The 25,572-nt window shown below is 16.3% G+C and overlaps 6 protein-coding genes across 6 annotated transcripts, besides 38 other annotated features; 3 read left to right on the plus strand and 3 right to left on the minus strand. All coding sequences in view use genetic code 6, as the record gives it.

Annotated features, from left to right (window-relative positions):
* The first annotated feature begins 43 nt into the window (after positions 1-43).
* Positions 44-84: a microsatellite.
* Positions 59-107: a microsatellite.
* Positions 59-116: a microsatellite.
* A 1,495-nt stretch (positions 117-1,611) lies between these two features.
* Positions 1,612-1,649: a microsatellite.
* Positions 1,650-2,089: 440 nt separating this feature from the next.
* On the plus strand, positions 2,090-2,791 carry IMG5_100100 (hypothetical protein; the record flags this gene model as incomplete). The annotated part of the gene is made up of 1 exon (XM_004035299.1): positions 2,090-2,791. The coding sequence occupies one exon, from the start codon at positions 2,090-2,092 to the stop codon at positions 2,789-2,791; it is 702 nt and encodes a 233-aa protein (XP_004035347.1).
* A 458-nt stretch (positions 2,792-3,249) lies between these two features.
* Positions 3,250-3,285: a microsatellite.
* A 117-nt stretch (positions 3,286-3,402) lies between these two features.
* Positions 3,403-3,432: a microsatellite.
* Positions 3,433-3,473: 41 nt separating this feature from the next.
* Positions 3,474-3,518: a microsatellite.
* A 598-nt stretch (positions 3,519-4,116) lies between these two features.
* Positions 4,117-4,155: a microsatellite.
* A 915-nt stretch (positions 4,156-5,070) lies between these two features.
* Positions 5,071-5,105: a microsatellite.
* Positions 5,106-5,161: 56 nt separating this feature from the next.
* Positions 5,162-5,752, plus strand: IMG5_100110 (hypothetical protein; the record flags this gene model as incomplete). Its single annotated transcript, XM_004035300.1, has 1 exon — positions 5,162-5,752. One exon carries the CDS (start codon positions 5,162-5,164, stop codon positions 5,750-5,752), a length of 591 nt encoding a protein of 196 aa, XP_004035348.1.
* Positions 5,753-6,106: 354 nt separating this feature from the next.
* Positions 6,107-6,166: a microsatellite.
* An 832-nt stretch (positions 6,167-6,998) lies between these two features.
* Positions 6,999-7,038: a microsatellite.
* A 310-nt stretch (positions 7,039-7,348) lies between these two features.
* Positions 7,349-8,681, minus strand: IMG5_100120 (tubulin-tyrosine ligase family protein, putative; the record flags this gene model as incomplete). The annotated part of the gene is made up of 4 exons (XM_004035301.1): positions 7,349-7,897; positions 7,948-8,227; positions 8,273-8,355; positions 8,466-8,681. The coding sequence occupies 4 exons, from the start codon at positions 8,679-8,681 to the stop codon at positions 7,349-7,351; spliced, it is 1,128 nt and encodes a 375-aa protein (XP_004035349.1).
* Positions 8,380-8,451: a microsatellite.
* Positions 8,682-9,495: 814 nt separating the features above from the next.
* Positions 9,496-13,229, plus strand: IMG5_100130 (hypothetical protein; the record flags this gene model as incomplete). Its single annotated transcript, XM_004035302.1, has 7 exons — positions 9,496-9,682; positions 9,760-9,947; positions 9,988-10,103; positions 10,147-10,423; positions 10,461-10,740; positions 10,790-10,912; positions 12,442-13,229. The coding sequence occupies 7 exons, from the start codon at positions 9,496-9,498 to the stop codon at positions 13,227-13,229; spliced, it is 1,959 nt and encodes a 652-aa protein (XP_004035350.1).
* Positions 12,090-12,127: a microsatellite.
* Positions 12,096-12,127: a microsatellite.
* Positions 13,230-13,400: 171 nt separating the features above from the next.
* Positions 13,401-15,316, minus strand: IMG5_100140 (hypothetical protein; the record flags this gene model as incomplete). The annotated part of the gene is made up of 4 exons (XM_004035303.1): positions 13,401-14,597; positions 14,648-14,782; positions 14,823-15,057; positions 15,108-15,316. 4 exons carry the CDS (start codon positions 15,314-15,316, stop codon positions 13,401-13,403), a joined length of 1,776 nt encoding a protein of 591 aa, XP_004035351.1.
* A 105-nt stretch (positions 15,317-15,421) lies between these two features.
* Positions 15,422-15,486: a microsatellite.
* Positions 15,487-16,459: 973 nt separating this feature from the next.
* Positions 16,460-16,494: a microsatellite.
* Positions 16,495-16,927: 433 nt separating this feature from the next.
* Positions 16,928-16,960: a microsatellite.
* Positions 16,928-16,963: a microsatellite.
* Positions 16,964-19,190: 2,227 nt separating this feature from the next.
* Positions 19,191-19,246: a microsatellite.
* Positions 19,247-19,331: 85 nt separating this feature from the next.
* Positions 19,332-19,421: a microsatellite.
* Positions 19,372-19,428: a microsatellite.
* Positions 19,429-19,435: 7 nt separating this feature from the next.
* Positions 19,436-19,468: a microsatellite.
* Positions 19,469-20,221: 753 nt separating this feature from the next.
* On the minus strand, positions 20,222-21,688 carry IMG5_100150 (protein kinase domain protein; the record flags this gene model as incomplete). The annotated part of the gene is made up of 4 exons (XM_004035304.1): positions 20,222-20,355; positions 20,414-20,802; positions 20,863-21,425; positions 21,500-21,688. Coding segments are annotated over 4 exons (1,149 nt in total), but the record flags the coding sequence as incomplete, so codon positions are not given.
* Positions 20,449-20,496: a microsatellite.
* Positions 20,462-20,501: a microsatellite.
* Positions 20,515-20,706: a microsatellite.
* Positions 20,812-20,861: a microsatellite.
* A 185-nt stretch (positions 21,689-21,873) lies between the features above and the next one.
* Positions 21,874-21,921: a microsatellite.
* A 10-nt stretch (positions 21,922-21,931) lies between these two features.
* Positions 21,932-21,968: a microsatellite.
* Positions 21,932-21,972: a microsatellite.
* Positions 21,973-22,020: 48 nt separating this feature from the next.
* Positions 22,021-22,104: a microsatellite.
* Positions 22,028-22,104: a microsatellite.
* Positions 22,105-22,355: 251 nt separating this feature from the next.
* Positions 22,356-22,397: a microsatellite.
* A 550-nt stretch (positions 22,398-22,947) lies between these two features.
* Positions 22,948-22,991: a microsatellite.
* Positions 22,948-22,998: a microsatellite.
* Positions 22,999-24,751: 1,753 nt separating this feature from the next.
* Positions 24,752-24,846: a microsatellite.
* Positions 24,756-24,807: a microsatellite.
* Positions 24,770-24,843: a microsatellite.
* Positions 24,779-24,847: a microsatellite.
* The last annotated feature ends 725 nt before the right edge of the window (positions 24,848-25,572 follow it).

Raw genomic sequence — 25,572 nt, forward strand, 5'->3', positions numbered from 1 at the left:
ATAAATTATATTATATTACTTCTACTTCACCTTTTTTTATTAAATAAATATTTTCTAGATTATTATTTTCTTGATAAATTATTTATTTTCTTATAAATTTTTATTTTTCAAAATTACTCAAAAACTTAATAATAATCTCTCTTCCACAGCTTTTAAGTAAATTATTTTTGAAAAATTCGACTTTTTAATTAAGTTTTATTTCTTTACTCATTTTTAATATATCATTATAGTGTTTTACTTTTAATACTATAAATTAGGTATTTTCACAAGTAATTGTAGTTTCTTGCCTTGGGTTATTTGTTAATATTCCTAGTTCTCCAAATAGTTATCCTTTATTTAAAGTCAAACCATAATTATATTTAAAATTTCCATTTATATAATAACTAAAAAATAATTATTATTTTTTTATTTATTAATAAAATAAATTAATTATTTTTACTATTATATTTATACTTTTTTATATCCTATATTATAAAAGGGTTTATTTTTCCGAACTGATTATAAATAGTTTAGTCTATTTCGTGACTTTCATTTTTACTTAAAATTTATGGATCATCTTATTATGCTTAAATAATTTCATTTTATTTTTCTTCTATATATTGTATCTTTTATTCTATTAATTAAGTTTTTTCATTTTATTGTAATTCTTAGTTTATATTTTTTATGGGATGTAATACATTAACAGATCCACTTAAAATAATATATATTTAATTGGGATTATCTCCTTTTATATATATATTTAGATTATTATTTTTTTAAAAAAAATATTAAACCTGCATTAAAAACATTTGTTCCTCCATTTAGTACCTCATATTAAATTTTTTAGCAAATATTTTCATGTAATTTTAATTCTATATTTCTTTACTTATAATTTAATTCTTAAAAAAATTAAAATTTATCAGTATATTTTTTTAATATGCTTATTTCTTCATCAATTCTTTAATCAATTTTACTATTTTTCAATATTTATAATGCTATCTAGTTGAATATATATTATGTTTTTTTCTTATAAATTATTACTTCTTCTAAATCTTGATCTTTCGCACTATGATAATATTGTTTGCATAAACGTTTGTAGTTTATTATGTTATTTTTTTTGTATTTTAAAATTCTTCCTCGTCCATTCTATATATAATATTTTTATATATCAAATATTTGAAGGAATGTTTAAAAAAATAAATATAAGATTTTAATAAATTTTAATTTTTGGACGAATTATAATAATTTATGATTTAATACTAATAATTTTTTTACAGATATTTATAATATTTAAAAAAACCAATACTAATTCATTAAATAAAAATTTGAATAAATATTATTTTCTCATATTTATATTTTATATATACTTCTTTTAAAAAAATATTACTGATTATATATATAATAGAAATATATACAATTTTTTTATTCAACATTTTTATAAATATAATAAAATAAGTTTTTTTTATATGTTTAAGTTTTTTGTATTTTATATAATTTTAAAAACTATATTATTTAAGAAAAAATAATTAATATTAGTATTTAATTATTTAGATAAAAATGATTTAAATTGATGATGAAATAGTTGTAAACATACAATCTCCTTATTTTTAAGAAAATGTATAAAAAAGAAGTATCAAAATAAAAAATAAAAGAACAAAATCAAAAGAAAATTAGGAAATATCAAGTTATTCAACATTATTTAAAAAAAAAAGCCCATAAAAAGTGAATAAAAATAACCAATTTTTAACAGATCATGATATAAAAATACTTGCTTTTTTAAATTTTTGTGTTAGCTATGGTTATAATATACAAAAAAACATAAATAAATTTATAAAAAATATATAATATATTATAGGTAATGCTATAGAAATGATTTTTGTTTCTCCATTTTTTTATAAAATTGATTTACCTGATATTTTAGATTCATTCATCTGGTTATTACCTCCTTTAATTTTAAGGTTATGCTATCCAGTTATTCAATATTTATTATAAAGCAAATAAAATATATAAGAAAGGAAGATATTATTTTTATTTTTTGTAATAATCAATATAATTGGGAATTTTTTATTGGGTAATTCCTTATAAATAGCCGAAGATATATCAAGATTAAATGAACACGAAACAAATATAGTAAAGATTTTATCCTTAATAGGTTTTTCATTCTAAGATATTTCAAATTTTACAATTCTCCTCATAATAAATTAATATACTAATGACTCTTTAAAATAAAAATAAGTCTAATAATGTGAATAAATGTTAAGTTTAGCAAACACAACAGGAAAAATTATTGCTTATCTAATATGCAGTTTTTTAGCTTTTAATATTGATGCTTTAAGCATTCATGTAATTAATTTATATATATATAAATTTAGTTTTTTTCAAAAGGATTTTTAGGATAATTTATCTTTTGCTTATTATATAGGAGTTATAATTTCTATAATTTCCTTAATATTATTATTTAATAGTATTTAATTACATGGATATTAAAAAAAAAAAAATGAAAGTCAAATATAATTTAATGTTGATACTTTTTTTCCAGGATTAAGTGAATTTAAAACAATTGACTTGGAACAAAAAAAACTCATAATAGGGTATTTTTTAATGTCTTGTAATTTATTACTTATATTTATTTATGCAACCTTATGGACTGGTGTAAGTATGCTATAATCAAGTATAATATTAGAATATTATGATGAATCAACAAGTTATAGTAAAGAATTTTTATTTAGTATGGGAATAAGTTGGGGATCAATAGTTTTATGTGTAGGCTCTTTTTTATATTATTTTAGTGAATAGTTAATTGATAAAATGACAACTTTTAAATAAATAAAATATTATCTTTTTTTAACTAATTTATTGCTGAATTGTGTTTTAATGGCTACTTATTATACAGGGAATTTTTATTTATTATGTACAAGTTTAGTTATTTCAGGAATTGCATAGTCTTCTTTTGATATAATTCCAAGATTAATAGCTTCAAAAAATAAAAAATAATATAAAATTATTAATTAAGGATTGTAATTAGCTTGGTTTTTTTGTGAAGTTTTTATGCTTTTTATTATGCCTATTTTTTTTCTACTTTTTTAAGATGTGGACGATATTTCCTTTAGTCTTTTATAAGGTAGCTTTTTCGGAATATCGGGATGTTTTTTTATTTTATTTATTAATGTATGATATATAATACTATATTTATTTTTTATTTTTTGTTTTAATATTTTTATATTTTATTAAAACAAAAAACAAATATTCATTTTTTATTATATATTTCATTATATATATATATATATATATATATATATATATATAAACATACTTTATTTCATTTTAAATATAATAATATATTAATGTTAGACTTCATTTTAGAAATTAAATACTAAATATATATAAAAAAACTCGAATAAACTCTTTTATGAATATAGATTTTAATATTTATATTAATAATATTAATATTAAATTAAATTTTTATGAATTAGAAATAAATAATTTAGAAAAATATTATTAAATAAATATTATATTTTAAAATATATATAAATTATTAATATTATTAGTAATTTCTAAACTATATTAATTCAATTATAATGTAAAATTGTATTTTTATTCTAAATATTTTTTTAGTAATTTTATTTTTAATATTATATTATTATTATTTTTGTTTCAATTTTTTATTCTTTTTATTTTTATCTCAAATATTTTTTTTTTCTAATTTTTAACTTAAATCATATTAAAATTTAAATAATAATAATTTCCAACTTTCTCACTTTCTTTTGAGAAAAATATTTTTCTTTAAATTAATTTGTTTAAAGAATTTTTCAATTTAGCTATTTTAAGATTATATGTAAATTTATTTGTAATTTTACTTTATTATAAATTTTTGTCAAAAAGTAGAATGGTTAGGATTGGGAAGTACTTTTTCCTTGCATTATAAAATATGGGTAATCTAAACACATTCGTTAAACATAGTTTTTGATTCACAGTGCCAAAAATTCAAATACAGTCAATAAAATTTTAAAAACATTTGGCTGAAATCTAAACACAGAATCGAATAAAATCTCAAAACAGTTGGCTATGTTCTAAATGTTCTAAAAAAATTTTATGATATTTAAAAATAAAAACAGTTTTAGAGATATAACATTCAAAATATTACTTTTATTATATTATATTATTTTATTAATATTAACTTTATGATTTTCTATAAACTAAAAAAATATATAAATTTAAAACCTTATTATGATAGGTATTTTTCCTAAGTTTTATATTCAGAATTTATGTTAATTTTTAATTAAAAATTCTAAATTGATTAATATAATCAAAAAAGGCTTTTTCTATTATATTACATACTCAAAAATCTATATATTTATTTTTACAATCGAAAATTTTCTGTTTTAATTTTTCATCCAAATAAAAAAACGTTATTTTAAACTTTATTTTTATTAAAAAAATCTTTCACAATTTAATTTTTTCAAGAAAAAAAAACTATAAAATGATCATATTTTTTTGATTAAAGGAATTGTTTTTTAGCTACACTTTTATCAATAAAAGGACCTTAATATTGGTAGATTAATCTTTAAACATTATTAATATAAAAATCATTTTCTAAATCTTAAAAATCCTCAAAAAGTTATTTTTTTAATTATATTAGTATACTTTCACGTTATTTTATTAATTTAAAGCAAGTTTATTAAGATTAATATTAGAATTTATATCTTTAATTTAATCCTACATTTGGGGTACTTCTTTTTAGAATTCAAAAAATTTCTTAAATATTGGATTTTAAAAATGAAACTTTAGGTAAAAAAGGGGAATGAAAAATGATTTTTATCAGAAAATTTTTTATTAAAGTATTTATATTATATTAATATTATCAAGTTTTTTGTATATTATGCTGATTTTATTTTTATATAATGATGGGAATACCATAAATACTTTAATATTTAATGAGTATTAAAAAATATTTTTGAATGATACAATAACTAAGCAATATTTATTTTTGATAAAGAAATAATTATATTTTTTATTTTTAACTTTATTTTTGCTTATTCTTTTATTTTTATATGCCATTTTATTAAAATTAATTTAAATAAATAGTTATTAATTTTTTTTTATATTTTATTTATTTTTGATATTTTTTCAAAATAATATTTATTTTATATATTAAATACAAAAAAAGAAGAAAAAAAAAAAAATGATTTTACCTCATAATAATTTGTATTTACCTAAATAACATTTAGAAAGTCTTCCTTAAACACATTAAGAATGGAAATATTATAATGGTTAAAAATATGAAACTCCAAAAACATTTTTAGGTCGTTTCTATGATAAGTTCTCAATATAGTAAAAATTGGAAAATTTAAGATAATTTTACCCTTATTAAAAAGTTATTAAAGCCACAGTAGCGGAATATCAATATGATTAAAATGCTTACTTGTAAAACTCATTAATCTTCACAGGAGTTACATGGTTTGCTATTTATTCCTTTGCAAGATAAGGAAAGGTTTTACCTGTTTTAAGATAATATGGTATGTTTTTTAAAACACATAGAATTTTTAGATAATATTTATGGACTCTTGTACTTCCTATTCTTTATTAAAAAAATTAGTTAGCAAATAAATATTATACTCATGTTGAAACACTTTAAAATATTCATGTCAACAGACTTAATTAACATCTTTTAGAAGATCCTATATATACTTTTTATCCTGCAGAATTATAAGCTCCGAAAAACAATTTAAGGTTAGATCCTATGTATAAGGAAGATATAAGTAGATTTTAGTGATTTTTATTTTTAACAAAATAAAAAAATAAATAACATATATAAGATTTTATTATCATATATATGTATTATAAATATTTTTAGTTTTATTTATTTTTTTCTAAAATAATTAATAATAAATTATCCCTTTTTTTAAATATTTACTTTATTTATTAATGTTATTTTTAAATATTAATTCTTTCAGTATTTTTTTTTAAATAGAAATCTAAAAGCTACAAAAATAAATTCATGTGTAAAATTAAAAAATTATTTAATATATATTTTTAATAAATATAAAAATATTAATTTCTAATTATAATTAGATTAAATATAATTTGAATAAGAAAAAATTAATTAAATGAATATAACAAAATAAAATTTTATAATAATTATTGATATTTTTTTATTAATTATATAATATTTTTTTTAATATTATATTTATAAATTATATTTTTAAATTCACTTTTTTCTAGAAAAATTCTATTCTTTTAGAATAACTTTATTCTTTACTATAGTATTATCTTTTCTTAGACCTTCTTCATTGTTATTTAACTTTTTGAAAACATTTAAATCAAAAATTTTAGGTTATATATATAATCCATTATTAAGGGGAATTTTTTAGTTCATCTTAAAGTTAAAATTATTTTTTAATAAATCAGGTAGTAACTTAATTGATTATTAATTAAATTTATCATTAATTCCATAATTTTTAAATGCTAATTCTTCAAAATTAGTATTTTTTTCACTTTTTATAATTAATTATTTATATTAAAATAAATTATATTATATTAAATTAATTTTTTTCTTTTTTTATATTTAAATTTTAAATATTACAAATACTATTTTTTTTTTTTTTTTATTTCATACTCTTATTTTAGAAATTTGTTTTCATTAGTTTTTTTTAGATTTTTAAAAGATTTGTAATTATTATTTTTGCAATCTAATTTAAAGTATTAAATTAAAATTTTAAATTAACATATTATAATAAATTACCCAAAGATTCGATTACTATAGGTGTTCCATAAGCTTATTTGTTTATTAAATTATTTGACTATGCAGTTTACTATTATAATTATTGAATTTATATATTAGATTATTATATTAATTAATGACTTATTTATTAAATTTATTGCAAATTAGTTTATTATTATATTGTTTTTTCAGTATTTGCTAACTGAATATATTAATTGCCTTATTAATTATTTTAAAGGTTAAGACAATTATTTGATTAAAATACTGACTATTAATCATCCTCTCCTGTTACCGTCTTTTATTTAAAAAAATAAAATATTTAAAAAAATAAAATTATTATATATATTTTACATTATCATTAAATTTCAGACTATATATTTATTTTTAATATTATTACTATTATTGTTTAATATCAATTACTTTTTTTAATATGGTAACATCACTTTTTATTTCTTTTTTTAAGCTTTTTCTTCTTTAACTAATGGATTTTGTTTACTAAATGAAGTTTACTCTTTCTTTTAGACCCTTCTAATATCTTTTTTAATTTAAAAAATATATAAATAATAATATATATAAAAAAAATAACTTGCTCCAGTATAGTTTTCATATAATTATTAAGCATAACTTTAAAACTTCACATAAATGTCTTCAACGCCTTCCTAAAAGAATATATAATTATATTTAAAAAATAAATTTATTAAAATATATGTTTACATTTAGAGGATATACTTTTTCATAATTACCTAAATGTTTATTTTCATATTCATCTCTTTTTAATTATGCTTTTTTTTATTCCTATATTTTTTCTTCTAAAGTAAGCTTAACTTTCTTACCGGTAATAACTCTTTTTTATAATTATTCTTTTCTTTACTAAATAATCAAGTTTCGAGTTTTCTGACTTATATTCATTAAAATCAAAGCATCCTTTATACAATTTCTTTTTATTAAAGAGTCTAAAGGAGTATCAGTTGTAAAGCTCGGTGTATGGTTAATTTCTAATAAATAAGGTTTTAAATTGGCATCAAGAAAAATATCAAATCCAAGAATTTCAAAACACATATTGTTCATATAATTATCGGGTTAACAAGATTTATAATGATGACTTAAAGTAGGCTAAGCACTAACAATAGTTTTTGTAATAATAACTTTTATTTATTCCCACAATTTAAATATATCATGACCTTATTATTAAAGTAACTTATTTTTAATATAAAATAAAAAATATTTAAAAAATAAATAAATAATACTAACATAACAGATGTCATGGATCTTTTATTTCCTATATCCATATGATTTTCATCTTCGTTAAATTAAAAGTTTGGATTATCTTTGTTTATTGCATAATTAGTTAAATGCATACATAAATTGTCTAAATTTTCCCTATTTGGAGGTTCATATTTTTCTGTTGATAACCTTGCCAAGCCTTCTTTAAATATATATATTCTTAATGGATCTGTGCCTGCAAGTAATACGTAAATTCTAAAATCAAACTTTAAGCCATCTATAAGTAAGGGTTTATGTAAATATCTATATTTGATTTTTTTTATTTAGTATTTTTTTTAAAAAATATACCTTTAAACTACATAATGATCATTGTAATTTAAATCATCTAAAGTTCTTGTTAAAAATATCCCTCTTCCTTAACAACTAGCTTCCTATTTTTAATTATAATTTATAACATATATATATATATATATATATATATATATATTTATATAATACATATTTATATATATAAATAATATAAATATTATTTTATATTTACAGGTTTAACAATAAAAGTTTTACATTTTCCTTTGGAAATTTTTTCAAATTCAATTCTTAGTTCATTATAATCAGCTGGTAATAGCCATGTTTAAGGAAAAAAATCATATTAATCTGGAAATTATTTTTTCATTTTTTTTAAATTTTTAGCCAAATCATTTTTTCTAGCAAGTGTATACATTCCTGGGAAGTGATTAATTTTTTAATGACTGCTCATTTTGCCTAAATATTCAGGTTAAACTGCATTATCTGTCCACACAACATCACAATCCATATTTTCAATATCATAACATAGTTTCCATTTTAATAATTTTTTTGATACAAATCTAACAACAGGGTATTGTGTATCTATATTAGTTATTATTTTGTATATAATAGTTTATTTTTTTACCTACTACATTTATCGTTATTTTTTAGCTTTTTTTTTTTGGTAGTAGCTATTATTTTTCGCTTATTTTTTTTTTTAGTTTTATTTCTGGTTTTGTGACAGTAGTTACACCATCTTCTGATATCACTTATGTATTTTTTTGTGATGCAGGCTCTTAATATGATTCTGATGATTCTCCAGAATCGGAATATGTTCCATTGTATGTAGCAGCATCTTGATCATTCTAAATACCTAAAAATTAACAATTTTATTCAAATAATTCCATTCAAATTTATTATTTTGTTTTTAAATTTTAATATATAATTTATTTATTTATTTTATTTTATATTATATAAAAAATAAAATAAATTATTAATATGTATTTTTATATGCAAACATTATTTAAATTTTATTATTTTTAAAGAAAAAAAAATTAAATGAAAATATATATATTATTTATCAATTGAAAAATATATAATATAAGTTAAAATATATAAAAGTCTTGAAAAATTAGTAATCTTTTCTTTTATATTTTATTTAAATTTAAAAAAAATTAATATAATTTATTTATTTATCATTTTTTTAATAATTTTATTATATATTTTTTATTAAAATAAAAAATAAAAATTAATTAATATTAATTTTAATTATAAGTTTCTTTACAATGTAAGAAATACTAAAAGGTTTTGACTTTATTGGATGGAAAATTGGATTAAATTATAAAAGAGATAATATTTTTAGAACAAAATTCGGAGGTGTGATAACAATACTATCTATATTAAGTATATCTTTACTTTTTTTTAACAATGTAAGTTTTTATTATTATTTAGTAAATAATAAATAATTAAAAGGTTATTGATTTCATAAAAAAAAGTAAATTAATATATTATATTAAATAAATTTAAAAAAAAACAATAAATTATTTAAGAAACTGTTCATGTTAATAGTTTTAAAACTTATAACTTTAAGCCTGATCCAATATATTTAGATAAAAATAATTTCATGTTTGCAATAAGTATAGATTAAGAAAATTTTATAAATAATCCTTATTATTAAATTTAGTTATAAAAAAGGAAATACTATAAAAACGAATAAAATTAATAAATTAAATTAAAAGTTATTTTAAAAAATAAAAAAATATTAAAAAATACATAAGGAATTTATAAAACTGGAACCTTGTACTAAAGAACATTGGTAAGACGTAAATTCTCAGTATTTAAATTATACCGATATATTCATCTAAAATAATATAAATAAATACTTATGTCCCTAGTATTATTTATTAATTATTTATAAAACTTATTTTTTTAAAAAGGAAAATGCAAAATTTTACACTAGAAGGTTCATATTCAGCCGATATTTTTTAATTTTTGAAATTATCAGTAATAAAATGTCAAAATAATACATTATAAGCAACATCAACATGGAATCCAATATGTAAATCATAGGATGAAATAAATCAATTTAATAAATAAAGGGAAATAAAAATGTCTTTACTTTTCCCAAATTTTGTAATAAACCCAACTAAACCAATAGATTATGTCACTAGCTTTTTAAATGATGATATATATTTTTATATTAAACCAGAAATGGTAATATTTAAAAAATTTAAAATTTAAAACAAAAAAGAGGTATAGTAGTATAAATATATACTTAGGAGAACATCAAATAGAAACTGATAATAGCATGCTTCCAATCAAGTCTATAATTAAATAAAAGTTTGTCAAATATAATCCTAATAGTTTAAGAGAATAGCAAATTCCTGGAGACTATGATCAAATTGCAGATATTTATTTACATAGGGATTAGTATACTGATTATACAAAAAGAAATTTTTAAAAGTTAGATGAGCTAGTTTCTTACTTAGGAGGATTCTTTCAAGCAGCAATTATAATTATCGCATTAATAAGTTTTTTTTTATAAAATATATAAATGAATTTATTTATATAAATATTAAGTAAAATAATATAATGAATATGTATATGGTATTGATTTGGCAAATAAATTATATGATATTGATTTAGGTGGTAAATAAAAGAAAAATGAAAAGAAAAGAGAATTTTAAAAAATATCTAATTAAAGTGAAAACGTTAACAAGAATATATTAAAATATATCGAAATAAAAAATATGAAATGTGAATAAGAAAACAATTATCAAGAATAAAAATAATAATAATAAAATTTAGATAATTATAATATGAATAACTTATGTGAAAATAAATATAAATCTAATTTAATTGGAAATATTTAATAAAAATAATAATATCTTTTATAAAATAAAGATAGTCATTAATATTTAAAAATTTAAAAAATAATTGAAAATAATTAAAAAATTGAGAATCAAAAAAATAATATCTTTCCAACAAATTAAAACTTTTAAATGAAATAATAACGCTTTTCATCTCTAATAAACATAGAAATATTTAAAAAAAAAGATTATTTCAACTTAAAATCTAATTATCTTAAGAAATCTAAAAGTCAAGAAAACAAAAATAATTTATTTATCTAAACTAATAATAGACCTCCTACTTTTTAAAAGAAATTATCTTTTTAAAAAAAACTGTTTTCAAATGTATTTTAAAATTCAACTGTTCCAAGGTGTGATTTTGTTTTAAATTAATAATAAGATTCAATAAAATTATAAAATAAATAGCAATTGTAATCTTTATAAACAAAATCTTTATTTTAAAAATCAATGAGTTTTATCTAAAAATAAAAATAATCAATTTAAAAAAAACTTCAATAGAATAATATAATGATATATTTTTATAAACTGATGATTAATTATATTATATATTAAAGAATAAAAAAGAAAAAGGAAATTCTACAACTTTGAATAGTTTTTAGAATAACATAAATTGCTTTGAGTTACCATAAAAAAGTCATAATAATAATTTCTAAACTATAAATAATACAAACAATTAAAACGAATTACTCTTTTAATGCTCTTAATATTAAAATCCAATATTAAAAAATTTATAAGAATAAAATAATCCAAACTATAATCACATAGAAAGTCCTTATAATAATAAATTGTTATTTACATTATAAACTGATAGAGATGCAAACAATTAAAATGAACCTTTAAATACTGTTTAATGTAATAAAATGTATAGTAACTCATATTTTGCAAATTGTTCATAATAATAAGAATATCCTATAAAAAGTACTAACGACAAAATCTAAAATAATTCTTATTATTAATTCGAATAAATAATAAAAGATCCAATTTGTATTAATATTAAAGATAATGCTGATAATAATATTAAAAAAGTAAATAATTAAAAAAATAAATATGCTTCAAATAAATAATATTAAAATATTTCAAACATAAAATAAATGTAAAATTAAAAAATTTAAAATAATTAGATATTTAAAACTTCAAATTAAATTTAAAAATCCGATTAAATTAAAAATTATAAAATTTTAATGGAATAATATTAAAAAAATCCTAAAGATAATAATAATAAAACATTTTAAAATTTATAAACTCAAAGTTATATAAAATAATTTTAAAAAAGTCCAAACAGCATACTTTTTAATTAATTCAAAACAAATAATTAAACAAAATTATAACAAAGTTAACCAATCAACCCAAAAAAAATATAAGTACAAACTTTAAGTATAAATAAATAAATAAAAATTGAAAATAATTAAACCCCGTAAACAAAAAATTAATAATATTTATAAGAATTTGATGAAGAACTTTAATAAATAATAGACAAAGATGAATTACTTTAATTAAATTATGAATATTTGTTTTATAAATTAACTTGTGGAAAGCTCTTTAATACAAAGAGAGTAAAATTAATAGAAAAAGCAATATAGTTTGTCTAAGAAGACCTTGACGTCTTTTTAATTATTGAAAAGCTTAAAGAGGTTGAAAAACTTAAAAAATTGTTATTAAATAAGCAACAATTAATTCTATTTAATTTTTTCCCAAAGCCAATTATTAAAGTTAAATAAGAAGAAATTATTCCTTCTAGAATATCCATGAGTAGAGATCAAGTTCATTTAGCTTCTCCCTAAAGGTCTACTTTAAGACCTAATTAAAAGAAAAAGAAAAAAATCGGAAAGTTTACTAATAAATATAAAAAATATGGTATTGTTTTGAAGGCTGTTTGTAAATTAAAAAAAAAAAAAAATTCTTCCGAATAAAATAATTCATAATATTATAAAAAACTTTATGAAGCTTACGAATAAGTTAGTGAATAGGAAAATTAAGAGTATTATTGTATATTATTAATATTTTTATCTTTTAAAATAGTTTAAATAGAAAGCTTATCAATATGCTAGGAGATGATATTAAAGGTTTATTTTAGAAAAGAAAAGAGTATTATATATTTATTGATTAAAATATTTTTATTTTATTTTTAATAAAAAATAGTATAAAAATGAAGAATTAACAATTATAATTTAATTAGCATACAAATTTAAAATTTCTAGAGTGACAAAAGTATATATTTAAATAAAATAATCAAAAAATTATTTTAACATTTCATATAAATTTATAATATATTATAATTTTAAAATTATTTTAATATTTTTTTATATATTTTATATAAGAAATCAAATATAATAATTTATAAAATAGATATGATAAAATAAAAATATAATTAAAAAAAATTAAACATATATAAAAGAATATATCATTTTCATTATTATACTTGTTCTTTTCATCTAAAACATTCTCATGTTATATATTTTTTCTTAAGTTTAGCTTCCATTTTTTTAAGCAGTTTTTTAATTTTAAGTTTCTTAAGCAACTTTTTATTCTGCTTATAGATTTAATTATTGAATTTCTTTATCATTAATTAATTCTTCTTCTCCAATTTTTTAATTATTTTAATTTTTCATTTCTTCATCAGGAATATAATCAGGTGGGAAATTAAAGAAAGGAATATTACCTCTTTGCCAATCCATAAGAACTATTTTTGAAACAGTCTTAATATCAGGTTCACCTCCCTTTATTATTAAATATATAATTATAATAAAAATAAATAAATTAAAATATACCTTTTTTAGTTTCCCTTTTTTCTAGGCTAATAATTCAAGGAAATGTTCATCATTATCCCATTTATCAATCCCATAAATTCTCTTAATATGAACATGATCTGCCTTTTTTAAAATGGCATGAATATAATAACTTGGATCATCGATTTTTTCAGCTCTAATACATCCTTTCAAGACCACTTCAATGTCATTTCTTCCATCATGATAATAAACTACACCAGGACAATCAATTAAGTAAATTCTCTTTGTCAAAGTAATATATTACCAGACTCTAGTTTCTCCAGGGATAGGGGCACTTTTGCATACTTTTTTTTATTTTATAGAATTAATAACGGATGATTTTCCTACGTTTGGATATCCAATAAATCCTACACTAATATGTTTTTTATCCTTATGTACATTATCGAATTACCTCAAAAGATTAATTAAAGAGCCTTTACCGAAAGGATTATTCAAAGAAGCATGATAAGCTAAAGTCGGAAAAAATTAATTCAAATATTTCAACCATTTAGCAGTTACCCAAGTAGGTACTAAATCACATTTATTTAAAATAAAAACTAAATGTTTGTTATGACAAGTTCTTTTTATATGATCTTCAACATGTTTAGATCGGGTTCCCATTGGGTCTCTTGAATCTAATATTTATACTACAACATCTGAAGCATCCAATACTTTATATAATTCTTCCCAAATTCTTCTAGATTGACCGGCTTCCATTCTTTTGTCTCTACATTCTTTTCTATGATCTAGCATCTATTAATAATTTATTTATATTATATTTAAATGCTTATTTTATTTTTTACATCTTATTTATGTAAATCTTTATCTTTAGAATGGTCATATTTTTATTCTTGTTCTACAACTTTTTCAATCATATCTTCATATGTATAGTTATCAGTTTTAACTCTCTTTCTTCTGGCTTTAGGTCCGAAAGTATCCTTTTTTTTGTTTTTATTTTTTTATTTAAATAATTTTTACTTCATATTTTTCTATATCTAAAATATTCATTTTAGAATCAGTGTTAGCATCTGTTAATAATGAAATTGGCAATTTCTTTTTTCTTACAATTAAATGTCTTGGATCATTTGATCTTTATGCCATTTCTACTCTGAATTTTTCCAAACTTTTTTAATCTATTGTTCGAACTGGTCCAAACCATTTTCTATCAGGTGCAATTCTTGATGGCTAAGTTTTTTATTTATGCATGGCTTCCCTATAAATAAATTTAAACAAAAATTTAAATAATATTTTATATTTTATTACATGTCAGGCTTATCTTTGTACATATTCAATCTTTTTATTTAATTTTTAGAACGTAAGTGACTGAATTTTCCATCTCCTTTTCCAGGTAGTATACGATTTGGATTATCCGAATTCATTGATTTTGAAGGTTTTTTTTTATTTTGTTTCCATTTGTTTTATAATTTTTCAACATGTTTTGCTTTTTTGGAAGTTACTGCCTTTTTAGCCATTTTTTTTTAATATTACTTTTTTTTTATTTTGTATTATATATATTTAACTTTAGTTAAAATACTAATTATTAATTATAAAAAATTAACAAAATAAAATTAATAATATATATATATTAATTTAGTTAAATATATTTTATATTTATTATACTTATTATAAATAATTTTATATAGAATCTATTTATTTGATTAATTATTAAGTTATAATCGTTTGTAATAATACTTACTTATATTATAAAAAAAGATATTTTGAAATATATAATAAATGAATAAAATATATTTATATTAATATTTTAAATTATAATGTTAAATAATTTAAAACTATTTTTTAATAATTTAAATTAACATTAATATTAAATATATATTTTTTTAATAAAAAAAATATATAAATATAATCGTTTTTATATATATTGAAGAACTAAATTAAATTTAAGAATATTTATTCTAAAAAAAATAAAATATATTATAGTTATTATTAAAAATAAAAAATTCTTATTATTATTCGAATTTTATTAATTTTTTAAAATTATAAATATAAAAAAGTATTAATAAAAAAAATGAGTTAAAGAAAATAATGTTATTATAAAATTTTAGGTTTAAGCAAAAATGCAAACGAATAAGAAATTAAAAAAGCTTACAAAAAACAAGCTTTAAAATGGCATCCTGTATATTTTAAAATATTAATTTATTTTTAAAAAATATTATATATATTATATATAATATTTAAAATAAATAAAGGATAAAAATAAAGATAATAAAGAAATTGCAGTAGAAAAGTTCAAAGAAATTGCAGAAGCTTATAGTATTTTATCTAATCCTGAAAAAAAATAACATTATGATTAATATGGACATAATGAACCTCCATAAGCATCATATAAATAATAAAATAAAAATTATGATAGGTAATATGAGGATTAATTTTAATATAGAGGTAATGCTGATGATTATTATAGAAATGACGATGAAGAAGATTTCTATTACGAAAATGGATTTAGTGGATTTAACAATTTAAAAAATAATAGAAATTATTAATAAAATAATTTGAAAAGAGACTTTTCCTTTTAGCCTTTTACTTTTTAAAGAGCCGAATAAATTTTCAGGGAATTCTTCGGTTCAGATTTGTAATAAAAAATAAAATAATAAATTTAAAATAAAATTTATATATAAAATATAACTTATATTTAGAAATTAATAATATATGTTAATATAATATTATAATAACATAAAATTCTTTTAAATATTAATTAATTAATTCAAACAGAAAAAAATTCTGTTTGTGAATAGTTATATTTATTTATTAATTATTTATTTTTTAACAAAAGTGGGTTTGATTTATTTAATGATAATGATGATGATGATTTTTTAATGATCCTTTTTTTAATATTGGAAATTAAAATAAACGCTAGTAAAAATAATTGAAAAATAATTTTAGTAATAATGATGATTTTTTTGGTTCTAATATGTTACTTGGTTTCGGAAATGATTTTCGTTCCAATAATAATTTTTTTTCTAAAATTGGACATACTATGCTAGATTAAAATTTTCCTAGTTAAAAAACTAATGGAACCCATAAAAGTATTTAAACTTCTACAGTTGTAAGGTTTTTTTAAAAGAATTTTTATTTTTATTTTATTTATATTTTTATTTATAAGAAATGGCAAAAAAGTTACTATTACAAAAACTACGATAAGAGATTAAAATGGAAATGAGCATACTGAGGTAAATGAATAATATGGTGATTATTAATAACCTATTAGCTATAATAATAATTTTAACAATAATAACAACAATAATAATATTAGAAAAAGCCTAGCTTCAAATAAAATATAAGAAAATGATAGAATTACTTAAAAAAAAGATATTAAACCTAAAAATTTATAATATTCTAATAATTTAACCAATAACAAAAAAATTTATAAAAAATGAAATTAAATATATTATAATAAAAGTTTATTTATATATAAAAATATTACATATAATTTTATAAATAGAAATTAAAATTTAATTTATATTTTTATTATAAAAATAAAAATTAAAAATACAAAACACAAAAATTTTATAAATGATTTAAGAAAAAATATAAGTAAAACTAAGCATCATTATGCTATATTTTAATTTTTTATTTATATAATCTTAAATTTTCATTTTTAATTTAAAATTAGATTTTAGGTCAATTAATTAATTTAGATAAATAAAATAAACTTCCTGAAAGAATTCAAGAATTTAATTTACTTACATAAGACAATAAGTTCTTTTAATTTTTAAAATAACATAATAAACAATTAATTGAAGATTTTTTTTTAAATTCTTATTTTGTTTCCTATAAACATAACTAAGTTATTTAATAAATAAGTATTAATTTATTTCTTTTATATATATTAATTATAAAAAGATGAGTTTGCTGATAAATTTTATGTTATATTAAACGGAAATGTTTAAGCTTTTACAAAAAAATAAAATGATTAATAAAAATAATATAATGAAAAAATTCTAATCAAAGGTGACTATTTTAACTAAATATCAATTATTAGAAAGAAAAAAAGTTAGGTTTCTTATATAGCAAGTAACATCGAAATAGGTTGCTAAGTAGCAGTTTTGGAAACCAAAAATTTTGATTTAATAAAAGAACTATTAAATATTTAAATTAATGAAAATTTATCATTTTTAAGAAGCCTTCCTATGTTTTGGCACTTAAATGATTTATAGCTCGACTTATTATATTTATTATAAACAGAATCTTTCTATTATGAAAAATAGGCAGTTTATTTTTAAGGAAATAAAAGCTTTAATTTTTATATAATTAAAAATGGAATATTTGATGTTCTTTTTTTTTTTAAAAAAAAAAAAATTAATTTAAATTATAAAATTAAATATAGGTTTACAAATACTATCAAAATCTTTAGTTCAGAAAATATTTTGGTAAAAACGAAGAATTTTATTATGAAAGAAAAAATTAATTTATAACTTTTGATGAAAATAAAAATATTAAAGTAAAAGAATTAAAAACAAATGACTATTTTGGAGAAGAAGAAATTATAAAAAACTAATGCAGATAATTTTCAATAATAAGTGCAAGTAATTAAGGCGAACTAATTTAATTTACTAAATTTGCTTTAAAATAATTATTTTTATAAAACAAAAGAATTAAAGATTATATAATATCAAAAGCTAAGATTAAAAACAATTAAAATATTAAAATTATGGATTCAGTTTCTTAGTATGTTTCTGCGGCTAAAACTGAAGTCCTCCATTAAGATTTCGACAAAGTTTCTTATTGTGAAGATTTAGTTAAAAATAGGTCTTTTAGTTAATATGGAATATAAAAATTTGAAGAGAAAAAATAACAATTAAAACTTCCTGTTTTGAATAATAAAGCATATTTTTTTGACGAATTAAAAACTTTTTATATAGAAAAGAAATATAAAAGCATTGATTTTAAAAAAATTACAGATTTAAAAGTTGAATATAAATAAAAAAATAAAAAAAAAGAATATGGTTATAATTTTGAAAATTTAAATTTACTTTTATAAAAAAAAGGCTAAAAGCTTTTAAAAAATAATTTAACTTAAAAAAATATAAATAATAAAAAATAAAATATTTGTTATATAAATAATAATTATTGTGAAGAAATAAAAGTTCGTATAAATTAATATCAAAAAGAGAATGATAATAAAGAAAAAAATTAAAAATTAATAGTAATTATGAATGATTAAAATAGATAAAAAGAAAATAAAAATTATAAAATAAATATTTATTTTGAGAAAAATAAATGAATGAAAATATTGCAAATAAAAATTATGTTTTTAAAAAAGTAGTATTTTATTAAAAAATTTAATATATTAAATAATGATAATTAATTTATTAATTTAATTTTTATATAAATATAAAAAATAAAGTAAATATATATATTAAATAAATTTAAATATAAATAAAAAAAAATATATATGTATAATAAGATATATAACATTTTAATAGTATAATTTAATTTTAATTAATTTTATTTTTCTATAATTAAAAAATATTTATATAAATATAGATACACATATATAAATAAATATATATAAATATATTATATATATATTTACATATTTTTATATATATACATATAAATTTTTTATGTACTTTTATTAATATTTTTTTATAAATATATTTTTTTATTCCTTTTATTTATATATTTAATTATTTTTATTTATTATTATAAAAGAATATCTATCTTTGACATAATAATATTAATATTATTTTTTTATTTAATAAATTTTTTTATTTATTTAAAACATTTATAATAAATATTATGCAAATATTCTCAATTTTCTTTTTTTTTTTAAATACATATGCCTAAATAAATTATTTTATTTTATTTATAATAAATTAGACTATTTAATATTTGTTTTGTTTTTTTTTAGAATTATATTTTGAATATAATTATTCTTATAATCTTTATTTAAACATTAAATTATATAAAACTTTTTTTATTCGGTATATATAAATTAATAGTCTATTTATAAAAGAGTTTTAATTTATATTGAAAGTGTATTCTAAAATAAATAAAATTATTTTTATTTATAATTTATGATTAGAAATACTTCTAATTTAAGAAAATTTTGATTGAAATTTTACTTAAATATCTTAAAAATAAACTTTATCTATTTATGATATAATAATAGAATTTATAAAAATGAAAATGAATAATTTTATTTTAAATTGCATTTTTTTAATAAATATAATATATCAAATCAAAGAAATAAAAATTTATTTAGCAGGAAGTATTTATAGTAATTAATTAATAGTAATAAAACTGATATTAGCACAATATTGTTTTTTATAAATATAAAATAAATTAAAAAACTTTGATTATCTATTTTGTTTAAATATAATTAATATTTTTTTTTTATTTTTTTTAAATATTTTAAATTTGTTTCTAATGTTTATGATAATAACTTTATATTTTTTTTATTAATCTCAAAAATGTAATTATTAAAATAAATTTATATGAACTCTATTTTTTAAAGTAGTGCTACTTTCTCATTTAACTTCATTTATACCTTTTTATAATTAATATTAATAATATGTTAATTAAAAAAAATTAAATTTTATAATTACCCTTAATAAAAAGGTTATTAGTAATATCCAGATTATTATTAAAGCGGATATTATCCTTATTAAGGAGGGTATTAACCTTATTAGGGAGCTCCTGATTATTTAGGAAATCCTTATTGCGGGGGAAATCCTTACTAAGGAGGAAATCCTTACTAAGGTGGAAATCCTTACTAAGGAGGAAATCCTTATTAAGGAGGAACTCCTTTTTAAGGAGGAAATCCTTTTTAAGGAGGAAATCCTTATTAAGGAGGAAATCCTTATTAAGGAGGAAATCCTTATTAAGGAGGATATCCTTACTAATGATTGGATTAGTTCATTTATTAAGGGTATTGATTATTAGGTTTATAATTATTCCATTATTAAGGATATCCAAATTATTATTATTATTAAAGCTTTATTTCATTATAAAAATAAATTTTAATAAAATTAATAATTAAATTTTTAAAAATTACTTAACAATATGACATAAGGATAGTTTAAAACTCATTTTAAGTAATAGTTCCAGATTTATCTAAGTCAAACTTAGTAAAGGCCATTGAAATTTCTTAATTAGAAAGATTCGGATCCATTCTTCTTAAAAGCATAGAAAATTCATTCATATCTAATTATTAATCTCCGTTTTTAATATACTTAGTAAACAATTCATAAAGATTAATATTATAATAACCAATAGCATATTTTAGTTTTTCTATTGCTTATTCAGCATTTTTGGCTTGCGCTTTTAATTAATTAGGGTCATATTATTACGATTATAAAGCCTAAGAATTTCCTAATAAAGAACAAAATTCATCAAAAGTAATTCCTCCGTTTCTTGCTATATCAAATTTACTAAAAACGATATTTATTTCATCTTGTGTTATTTAGTATTCTATTTTTCTTAATAATTCACCAAATTCTTATTGGTTTAATGTGGCATCTGCTTATTTATCATACATACAAAATAATTATGCTATATCTATTTTGTGATATTAAATTGAATATTTCAATTTATTAATTATATCTTGAGCTCTTTATTCTTAATATTAGTTTAGTTAATAAGGTTATTAAACTATTTTTTATTTTTTTTAATGTAAAAACAATATTTAAAACCTTATGGATATTATCCAGGTAGGCTAGAAAATCCTGGATATTATTATTATTATTAGTTATACTAAGGCGGATATTGACCTTGTTAGGGAAATTGTTATTAATAACCTGGCTAATTATAATTTGATGGATTTTATTAAGGGTATTGTTAGTTAGGTGGATAGTTGTATTGTCCTTGGTAATTTTACTAATTCATTATTTTATATATATATAAATATTATGATATAATAAAAAATATAATTATTATATAAATAATATAATTAAATTTTATTTAATTATAAGAAACAATCAATAGAAATATTTAGTTTTAAATAAATGATTTATATATTAAAAATAATAATTATTTATTTTACGTTAATTATATAATAAAAATATTTTATACATATATATATATATATATATATATTTATATATATATATATATAAATAACATACTTATTATTTTTATTTTATTATTATTATTTTTTTATTTATTAAATATTAATATTTATACTTTTAATTTTTTCTTTTTTTTAAATTTCTATAATATTTATTTTTTTTATTTATTTAAAATACAATTTCATAATTTTTTTTTTTTTATTTAATAAATATTATATTTTTTTTTATTTTTTTTCATTTTTAAAATTCTTTTATCTTTTTTGAATATATTTTTTATTTAATTTATATATATATATTTTTATAAATCATTTTTATTTTTCCTTTTTTTTTCTATTATTTCTATTATATAATTTAGTATAGGTTTAAATAATATTAAAGTTTCTTTTTAAATATATTTTTTAAATTAATTTATTTTTATAAAATTTGTATTATAGATTCTTTTTGTATATTAATATTATTTAAATTATTATTAAAGCTATTATAGTTTTATAAAAATTAGTATTTTAAAATTTATTATTTATAAGTTTAATAGAAATTTATTTAATTTTTATATTTTAATAAAATCTAGAATTAAGTTTAGAATATAAGTTTATTATATGTTTATTATTATTCTGAAATTTAATTTATTTTAATCTTAAACTATGAAAATGTATACTTATTTTATTAATAAATTCTTTTCTGAATCTTCCATTATAAAATAAATTTTGAAATAAACTATAAAATAAGTGTATATATTTTAATTTTTATATTTTTTATTTTCTTTAAAAAAAATAATATTAAAATGTATTTATTTATGTTTATACGAATAAATTTAATTTTTAATTTCTTTATATTTTTATAATTTAAAAAATTTCTTTCATTTAAAATTATAAATTATATTTTTCAAATTTGTTTTGTATTTTTTTTTTCAAATTAAAAATATTTATCTTTATTATTAAAAAAATTATAAAAAAAAGATATATATATAAATAAATATAAAAATGGCGAATATTATAATTACAGGAGATTTATAATATACAATTTAATATTATGAAAACAAACTAGAGTGATTATTAAATATATTTTACTTTTAATTAAAAATAAATATTTATTTTTAAAAATCAAATAATTTAATTTTTTAAAAAATAGCATAATTTATAATTTAATTCCTTAATAAAGTTTACAAGTTAATATTGAAGAAAATGTAAATTATATGAACTTCTAATATAGTATAATTAGTATAATATTATTATAGATAGGAAAATAAGTTAGTGTGTGTTCTTTTAAAGACTATATCATCCAAACTATTCAATATAAAGAAGGAAATTATTAAATTATTTTAAGATATCTTAATTTATAAATACTATTTGAATCTGAACATAAAAAATTTAGTATTACTTCGCCAATAGTTTGCTTTATTTAATATTTTTAGGATACATTGTTACTTTTTACAAAAGATTTTAAAATCTATTCACTTTTAATTAGAGAAAAGAAAATAATATTAACTATTGATTTGTTAAATGAAATAAGAAAAAAAATTGATGAAAAATTTGTAAAATTGGTAAAAATAAATATATTAAAAATGCTTTTTTTAAAAAAAAAAATTAACCAATTTTTATTTTCTTTTTTACTAGAAATATGAATTAAAAGGAAATATTTTAAATTTATATTTATAAACCTCATATAATTAAATAATTAATGTTACTTTTATAGAAGGCTAATATAGTAATACTTAAATTTATTAAATTGATTATTAATTCCAAGATTTTGAAATATAGAATGATGAAATATATTCAATCAAAGTAAAAGATAATTAGTTCTTTTTAGCTTTAGTAAAATAAATAAAAGAATTTTATTTAGACAATTTAAAAGATATATCAGACATAAATATATAAAAATTAGGCAATAATTTGTTAATATCTTATATTTTTAAGGTATTATTTTATTTATTTTTAACAAAAAATATTAAAAACAAATAGAATTGGATAAAACTTATTTAATTTGATGTTTAAAGATAAGTCATTTAATTTAGAAAAGATTTTTCATTAAATGATTAAAGTAAAAATATTCAAAAATTTTAATTAACTAATAAAACTTAATTTTTAAATGAAAATAAATTTATGAGTTAAATATGTATAATAAAAATTGAAAACTAAGATTTAATTATAAACATATAAGATATTGAATATTAAATTGAAAATTATATTTTACCAGAAGATTTAAATCAAATTTATACTAAAATTTATTAAATTAGAACAGATAACATTTAATTACTTCATTATATATAATAATAATAATAAAACTTACCTAAATATATATTAGATTAAAAAAAAGATACACTAAATTTTTTATATTTGCTTATTTAAAATAATTAGTTTTATATATTAGATAAAATTTTGAATTAAAGAACTCCAGTTCAAAGTATTTTTTATTATTTTAATTTTAAATATAAAAAATTATTAAGGAGATGAAAATATATATGAATACTCTATAGTATACATAGAATAATTAGAAAATGAACTAGATTATATTATAGTATTTAGTGATTTAAATTAATAAATCAATAATTCTTTTGAAAGTTAATAAATTGTTAATAATGATTTAATAGATAAATTTTTAAATACTCTGAATTGCGTAATTGAAATATATAGATATATTTTAATGAGAAAAGAAACGGAAGCATTTGAAAATATGAAAGAAAAATAATTAAATAAATTCAGTGAAGATCATAATCAAGCAATAATAAAAACTTAAAAATATATAGAAAAATAAAAATAAAAAAAAGAATTTATACAATTATTGAAATACATTTAGATAAACAATTTAGTCTTTAATAATTAATCATATATAAAAATATTCTAAAGTTTATAAAATTTAAGATTAGAAAATTAATAAACGTATTTATATATTATATAAATATATATATATATATATATATATATATATATATATATTTATTTTTTATATATATTTATTCTATATTTATTTATATTTCTTCAATTAGAGTTAATTAAATTAGAATAAATTTTGAATTATAAATTTCTCATCTTTTTATAGATTATATACTTTTTAATTATAATCTTAAACTATAGAGTCCTATTCACTCATTAAACTTAATTAAATAGTACAAAGATAACTCAAATTTCTTAGTACACTTATCTATATATAAATATTTGGAAGAATTTGATAAATTATATAATGTTTAAGAATTACAAATTTTTTGTAAAGCATTTAATTTAGATTACGACTATTACAACATAATATCATAATTAGATTATTTAAACTAATATAATAGAAAAGAGCTATTTTAATTAATTTTGAATTAAAAAGAAAAATTTTGTTGTGATAAATTAAAAATTTTTATAGTTTGTAGATTCGCAATTTAACATTTTAAATTTGAAACTTTTTAATTAATAAAGTAGTTTAATTTCAAAATAAATACTAAAGAAAATGCATTTATTTTTAATAGAATTTTTATTTTTCTTTAAGATGTATATTTTTTTATTTTTTAAAAATATAAAAAAATATCTTTATATATTAATTATTAATTATAGATAAATTAAATATTATAAACAGTTTTTTATAAATATTTAGTATTTGATAAATCCCATTATTTTGAAATATTATAAGATTTAATTAAATTAATTATTGATAAAGAATTAATAGATAGATTTTTTAGAATTGAATTCAATCCCCAGTAAGAATAATAAATACTAAAA

The sequence above is a fragment of the Ichthyophthirius multifiliis genome, assembly GCF_000220395.1.
Source record: "Ichthyophthirius multifiliis unplaced genomic scaffold scaff_1120509250845, whole genome shotgun sequence".
NCBI lineage: Eukaryota > Ciliophora > Oligohymenophorea > Hymenostomatida > Ichthyophthirius > Ichthyophthirius multifiliis.